Below are 7,838 nucleotides of genomic sequence, written 5' to 3' on the forward strand. Positions count from 1 at the left end.
GAAACCACTTCTAGATATCTTCTTATAAGGTCTTCTTTTTCCTTTTTAATCATTCTTCCTCTCAGTAAATACAAGCCCTAATTCTTTCTGTGTGGCAATAACAAATTTGAGTCCATGTGACTCTGAATAGTATTTTGCGAGCATTCAAATCAATTTTCCTTTATGAAGAAGCTCTTTCTTTTTATATTCCTGGGCTGCTGTATCACATGATGGTCCAATGTAGAAGTACATTTGCACAGTTTGTTTTATGTGATATGTTCCTTGATGTACCTCAAGTGGCTCATATGGTCTGTTACTTATCCCAAGTCAAGCCTCTGATTTGGGTTCAAATGCCAGTTTTTGTCCTGAAGTCAGTACCTCAACCTCATTAGTCAGGCTCTCACTTTCTGGCAATTTAAACTATAATAGCCACAGAAGTATCCAAGGGACCTTCCTGCTAGTTCCTACCTAGTTTTTCAAGCTTCATGCTAACATGCCTATGCCCCTTGAAACTCATGATGAGACACTAAAGCTATTTCCTTAATGTGGCTGTCAAGCATGGTAGAATTCCATTGGTAATTGATTGTTTTAGGGTCCTCCATAAAGCTGGCCTGTGAAATGTCATGGAGGACCAAGGTCTGTTAACTCTGTTTTTCTTTCTCCCTCCCCCTTCTTACTTTATTGCTTGCAACGCAGAAGTAGAGAGAAATGAAACTAACTTGAGAAAGAGTAATCAGTACCTTCCCATACATTCCTCTTAGAGAGTGCGACACATCTGGGGAAAGCAAGGACGGAGTCCTGATAACGCCATGAGAATGTAGACATTTATGATAGTTTATGTGTGAGAGCGCATCCCTCGCCCCCACCTTTTGGAATCCTTTTGAAGTATGCCTTAAAAGTATTGCATCAATGTATCTTTAGCATCACTCTCAAGAATCTGTTACACTGAAAGTATCAGTCTATCAATAAACGTAGTTTTGTATCAAACTTGACTCATCATTGAAACCGCATGCTTGACAGTGGCTTCTCTTTTCTGTGCAGAAAACTTCTTGGATGCTTCGCTACAAATGTGTATCATTCAGAATGGCAGTTAATGCAAAAGACAGAATGCTTACTGATCACTTAGGAAGCATTGCTTGTTTCAGTGAATGAATATTACTAATATTCACAGGTTAGGTTTTTCCTGTTTTAAGAGCCAAAGTGGGTGAGAGACTGGAGAACCAGGATAGGATCTCCTATCTATGGAATTTTGCAAAATAGCAATTGGGAAGATTCAAAGAGCCTCTAGTGCTGGCTAATCCTTGCTTTAAGGTCCCAGAAGCTTTGTGAGTTTAAAAATATCTGTACAATAGCAACCCTCCAAGAGTTGATGGAACTGAAGAAAATGTACAGAGAATATATTAAAACAGATTAAAACAAGGAGATGGATGGCCCTTAACAAGGAATGGGGATATCTCATCCCAGCTATCAATAACAATAAGGCATTCTGTTCCATTGTCCATACTATTATAAATCCAGCATCTAAAATCCCTTGCTGTATTGCCATTTGACATGGGAAGTCTATTTCAAGAAGTTATTCTTTGATGCTAATGGGCTTAGCACATCTGCAATTATTCCTCTTGATGCAACAGCATCTTGGCCCAAGGTGTCAATTAAAGGTAAAGGTAAATTAGGAAATTATTAGGAAAAACTCTGGGGTCTGTCTTAATCCCTAATGAGCTATTCAAGGCTGATCCATTGTGGTGGTCCCCAGTCCTGGTCCCAGTTTTCACTCAAATTAACATCAGTGGACAAAAATCTGATTCATAGGAAATGTTCTATCATTGTCCCAATATTTAAAAAGGAATCCTGTTACTGACCTGTCTGCCTTCTCTCTACTCTAGGAAAACTATATTCTGCTTACTTACTAAAGAAGATCCTGGACTGGATGGAATTAGAAACCACACTGGGACATGAACAGATAGAATTTAGGCAGGGTTCCTTTACATAACCATCGTCCAGTTCTTTATCACCTGGCTGAGAAATGTTCATATTTTAGGGGGGGGGGGAGATTATATGAGCTTTTATCGACCTCAAGGGGGATTTTGACTTCATAAATTGTCCTAGATGGTGGGGAAAAATCAAACTACCATGGACAAAAGGCTCCTAGGACTTCTTCTCTGTTTATACTTGGTTTGACTTCTCAAGTACATTGTGGGTACAATGGGAATTTAACACATCTATTTACTTTGGAAAAGGAGGTTCACCAGGGATGCTTGTTGGCACCTTTCTTATTTAATTTATATTTAAACAATGTAGCATCAGTTTTTGATGATTATTGCCATCCATCCAAATAAGCTGAGATTGGTGTACTTATTTTGCTTTATGTAGATGATGCTGTGATTTTGCCCTGAACCAGGATTGGACTAAAAAGGGCCTTGCACTCTTTCTCCAGTTATTGTTGTGGAGAAAGTTTGGTGATTAACTACCCAAAATCTAAGATCCAAGTTTTCACCAATATAGAAAATGGAAGCTGTCTCAATAGTCTATCAATGGTTCCAATATTGTAGGGCTTTTTTTGTAGAAAAAGCCCAGCAGCAACTCATTAGCATATTAGGCCGCACCCCCTGACCACTAACCTTGATACTGGTTCTCCTGATTATCTCCATCCATCCCCCCCAAAACCCCCCAACTTGGTTACACACAAGTACAAGAACCCCTACCCACTGACATTCACACAACGGCACCTCAACCCCTTCCAGGTGTGTGTGTATGGAAATCAACTCCAGACCTTGATCCCCCTGTTGAGACAAGAGACCAACATCTGACATCCAAGTTTCGGGCTGCCAACCCTCCCACTGCTGCTGGGAGAACCTATAATAGCAAAGGGGGGAAGGGCTATAGCTGAAAGTGGAGGAGCTACAGGGCTACCACCAATGGCCTCTATGGGGGGAGAGGAGGCCCCCAGACCCCCAAGTCTCTATCCCCCCCCCCCCCCACAACTGGCTACTTCCACAGAAACTCAGGAGAGTGGGCAGGATGATCTGGAAGAGTGGGTAACAGAAGCAGACAGCGAAATCAAAGCCCCCCCATCTGTCCTATGACCCAAGGAGCCCCCTGTTGCTTCTTGGCACCCATCCTACACTGGCTGCAAGGCTTGCCAACCTGAAAGAACTGAGCAAAGGCCACAGATCAACCAGCCACTCACAAGCCAAAAACAACCTGGTAGTGAGTAGCGACCACTCTTAATGAATCAGAAATGTATCAGCATGTAACTTCAGCCAATCGAGAGGAGGCATATGGAAGCTTTTTTCTCCACTCCTTACTCCCCCATCTCTTTTACCCACATGCGATCCTCTCTCACCTTGATTCTTTAAATCAGGTCTCCCTCTGCCAGAATCCTTTTTTTGAATTGGAATTCTGGTCAAGTCAACCAGAACAGCATTCTGATGCATTCTGGCTCAAAAGAAAGCACTGCAATACTGAGCAGGTCAAAGTCTTTTCCTATTTGGGGATTCTGTTCTCAGAAGACCTATCTTGGACCCCTCCCCCTTTAGAACAGTGCTTAATAAAGAAAAACCTTGTGCAAATGCTATAAATAGGTTTTTCCACAATACCATAAAGTTCTCCCCCAAATGGGTACCATAGAGTTCACACCAAATTGCTAGAGCATCCCCATATGAAACCATAGAGTTTAAAGCCAATTCCTAGAGTTCCCCATACAATGTGCCCGACACAATATGTCACTTCTGGGTGATGTCATCGCATTGCCCAGTGATGGGCTCTTTGGGGGGTGGGGATCCCCTCAGCAGTCTCCTCCCTGCCAGCGGGTTGCGACCTGTCAAACCTGGGGATCCACCGCCTTGGCAGGAAGTAGGGAGCCCTAAAGAGTTTAGAGTCTGTGGGATCCTTGGATGGAAAGCTGGGGTACATTTGCAGGAACCCAAGGTGATTTACAGCATAAAGGGCAATAAAATACATAAATGATAATTTCAGATCAGTAATTTAAAATTGCTGGTAGGCAAAAGAACTAAAACTAATCAAATTAATTAATACCGAAATGCAAAACAATAATTCAAGCGTTTCTATATTTTTATTATTTTCTATTTATAAAACAAATTTCCATTACAATTTAAAATAATAATAGTTACCAGAATATAAATATAAATAAGTCATTATAACACTTTCAATTAATCTGAAATGTTAAACCCTCTGGCACTATAATTTTACACTACAGATTTAGGATCAGTCTTGTTGCAGTGAATACCTTTACTGTAGAAAATGAAGGTTTAATGAGCAAACAGAAAGCTATTATTAGGAGCTTTACTAGCAAGAGTTAGAAAAGAAGAAATCATTAGGATTAGCAAGGCCTGTTGCCTCTTTGATTTTACTTGAGAATTTATCTGAGACAAGAAGCATTTTAAAAATGTCTGGGTCACTGGGTCACTTATTCATGTTACACAGTTTTAAATAGCACATATAAACATTGTTTGATTAAAATTGTTTCTAATTCTATTGAGATATTTAAATTTTTCATCACAAATACAGATTTACTGTGACTGTATCCGATAAACTGCTTATGTTCAAAATGGAAAACATTTTCCCTTTTCATATGGAAAATGTCTGTTGTTGAAACTTCTGATAAAAATCTAGCGTAGACCCCATTTAAAATGTCAGATGTATTCTGCATGGGCCCATTCATTAACTAGCTGTTTCCAAAAGCCTAAACAATGGTGCAAAAGAATCACTAACAAAAGTATATTTTTTAAAATTGAAAATGTAGTGCAATTTGATGCTTTATTTCTGTGATATTAATAAGACATGCTTGCAAGTAAACTTAGTTGAAATAAAATATACTGTAAAATTAAGATGTCGAGAATATCAGTTTATTATTGTCTCTTTAAACAGTATCCACTGGTTTACTGTAAAAGTACCATTTTAAATTAAGTTAATCTTTCAAATTTGAAAACTAACACAAAAAATCGTATTAATGTTGGTGGAAGTGTTAACGATTATTTCAGTGAATAACAAGCAGGCCCATTTCTCCATTTCTAACTCTGCTCATTCACTTAGCTCTATGTGGTAAGTGTAAACATGGATTTTTAAAACTGTGCAAGCGCATAAGATTAGCATTTAAAAAAAAAACTTGGCAAAAAAGAAGTTTAGTACCCAAAAACTTCTAGGGAGTTTAGAAAAAATATTCCTGTACAATCAACGTGGCTGAGCAATGAGGGATTCCAGGGACCATTCTAGGGCATTTTTTTTCACTTCGATAACAGAGCTTTGAAGACATAAAATGTCTTTGTAATATACTTTTTATTTGCCAAAATAAAAGCACAGCAGATTCGCAGCTAACAAGCTGTTTGGAATGGACAAGGTATCCCCAGAGTCCCCTGAATCTCAAAGTGCATAGCTTCAGTCAACTTGTCACATTCTCCGTCTCCAAAAACTGAAACTGCAAATTTGCTCTTAACACCAAAGCAATCATCTGTCAGATGCCCTAGCAATATAGATATATTTTATATTCTAGATTATTCTAGATGTTGGAACTGGCATTCTATTTCTCCCCAATCAGAGCAATTAACGGTATGCATATATAGTAAAATCCCAATTACTCCCAAATATTTTCAACAATTGTATCTACAAAATGACCAGAATACCAAGCCAACACCTCGTAACACACTTATTGCAGCCATTTAGTGACTCCTGAAATGTTTTAGGAAAACATTTGTAACTGTTAATAAAAGCAAACAGCAAGCCATGGGAATATGAACATTTCCTAAGACAACTGAAAACTCAGGGGGCGGTAAGGAAAATACACAGATATCAGCCAAGGGTAACAAGAGAGAAACATTCAGTATTCTGTTTTTCAAAGTATGGAAAAGAAGTGACAGGGTCAGTTCCTACCTGAAAAGAACGTGCCTCTATTTATTTTATCTTGGGAAACAAAAACCTCAAGATTCTCACTAGGTATCTGTATTAGCCTTCCCCTTTAAGAAGTTGTAGGTTCACAGCATGAGAAAAAAAAATCTGGCACAAACTTCTATTTTTAAAAAAAAACAGAAAGAAGAAGGGAGGAGGGGGAGAACACGGAAATCAAGCACTGTACAATAAACAAGAGGAATAAAAATATTGCCTGCACCTTGAATCCATCAGGCTCTTCCCTTCTGAAAGCTAACTCATCTTGGGAGAGGGAGGGAATGCCAATCCATGACCATCTTAAAGTCTGCTTTCCCCAGATGCAAACTCCATATACTCAAGGAATGTGGCATAGTTTAGTGTTTCTTCCCTGGTTCTAATTTACAGTGAAATTCACAGCCATTCTTCATTCATTTCCTCCCTATTGGAAATCAAGGTACAGGCTTTACTGTTTACTTAAAAAGTGCATTATTTCAGTTCAGTTCATTTTTGTCCCTTTGACTGTTAAATATGATTCGCCCTGGCAAATGAAAATTTTTGGCAAGCAAGACTTGCACACCAATAACTTTACAAACAAAATAAAGATGCATAGAGGCTCTACCTTAAAATGTCAATACCACTTTTCTTTTAATAACTTTTCACCTACGGGCTTGAGTTAGAATGTCTGCAGTGTGAAATTTTTCTCTGAGTTTAACATTCAGTCAATATTTGCTGTTATGAAGTATTCTGTTTTTCACTCTGATGATGTTCTAGCATGGGAGTCCCTAATGGCACCTACTGGTAATCTTCCTGATGCTCACCATGTGTTGGGCAGTTGCCCAAGAGGGCGTCTGATTGGCTGTACAGATTTTTAAAAAAATATTTATTCAGCGGCAGCTGCTAATGCTTTTATTCTCTCTCTCATTCCTCTTTCCCATTTTTTAAAAAATTATCCTTCTCTTCTGTACTTGGGCATTCTCTGTGTGTATGTGTATGCATGGCTCCATCTTCTGCAGCTGGCATTTTGTGGTTGGATCCTCCTGTAGCAGCCATTTTGTGGTTGTCCCCAGTGCTATGTGTGGAAATCCCAAAACTGGCCATAAACTCAAAAAGACTGGGGACTCCTGTTCTAGAAGTTGGATCCTAGGTTTATATTGTAGTATTTCTTAGGTATTTTTAATTATCTATGCTTTTAAATAATGAAAAGTGTAGCTTTAGTCTTCAGGCATGCACTATAGGTATATTTAATTTTGGTATAAAAAGATTAACCTTTTGGACCTCTGCACCAAGATCTTCTTGTGATTATGTCTTGGACTTTCCCTGGGAATAAATTCCAGTAAGCAAAATGGGGCTTTCTTCTGAGTAGACTTGATTAGGATTGCTCCAGCTATTAGGACTGCCAACCCCCAGGTGGGGCTTGAAGCTCTCTTGGAATTATAATGATCTCCAGATAACAGAGATCAATTCTCATGGAGGAAATGGCCATGTTGGAGGGAAGATTGTATAGCAGGGGTAGCCAAACTTGCTTAATGTGACAGCCACACAGAATAAACATCAGATGTTTGAGAGCCGTAAAGAAGGCAAATAGATGGGAGAGGGAGAGAGATGGAAAGAAAGTAACTTTAAATGCATTCTCCAAGCTACTGGCTGGCTTGGCTTGGAGAAGTGATTTAAAGAGAGAAATGCCTTCTCCAAGCCAGCTGACAGGGCAGTAGGGGCTTCAAGAGCCACACAATATGTGTGAAAGAGCCACATGTGGCTCCCAAGCTGCAGTTTGGCCACCCCTGCTGTTATAGCATCACATCCCCACTGAGTTCCCTCCCCTCCCTAAATGTTACCAAGCAAATCCTACAGGCCTCAATGAGCCAGACAGGAACACCTTTTAATATACACACTTTAGATCACATACACAACAAGAGGGTTTAATATTGACCTGGTGTGGTGTGAGTACCACTACTGCACCCACACTATTATTTTTAATG

At 39.3% G+C, this 7,838-nt stretch overlaps 1 protein-coding gene across 1 annotated transcript in view; it reads right to left on the reverse strand.

Annotated features, from left to right (window-relative positions):
- The window catches only part of ASIP (agouti signaling protein), a 117,737-nt gene extending 111,584 nt beyond the window's left edge, over window positions 1-6,153 (reverse strand). Inside the window, exon 1 of the mRNA XM_060233247.1 lies at window positions 6,101-6,153. Within this exon, the coding sequence (XP_060089230.1) occupies window positions 6,101-6,111 (11 nt within the window). The 5' untranslated portion in view covers window positions 6,112-6,153. The remainder of the gene's footprint in view (window positions 1-6,100) is intronic.
- Window positions 6,154-7,838: the final 1,685 nt, after the last annotated feature.

This window comes from Heteronotia binoei, chromosome 2, assembly GCF_032191835.1.
Source record: "Heteronotia binoei isolate CCM8104 ecotype False Entrance Well chromosome 2, APGP_CSIRO_Hbin_v1, whole genome shotgun sequence".
Lineage (NCBI taxonomy): Eukaryota > Metazoa > Chordata > Lepidosauria > Squamata > Gekkonidae > Heteronotia > Heteronotia binoei.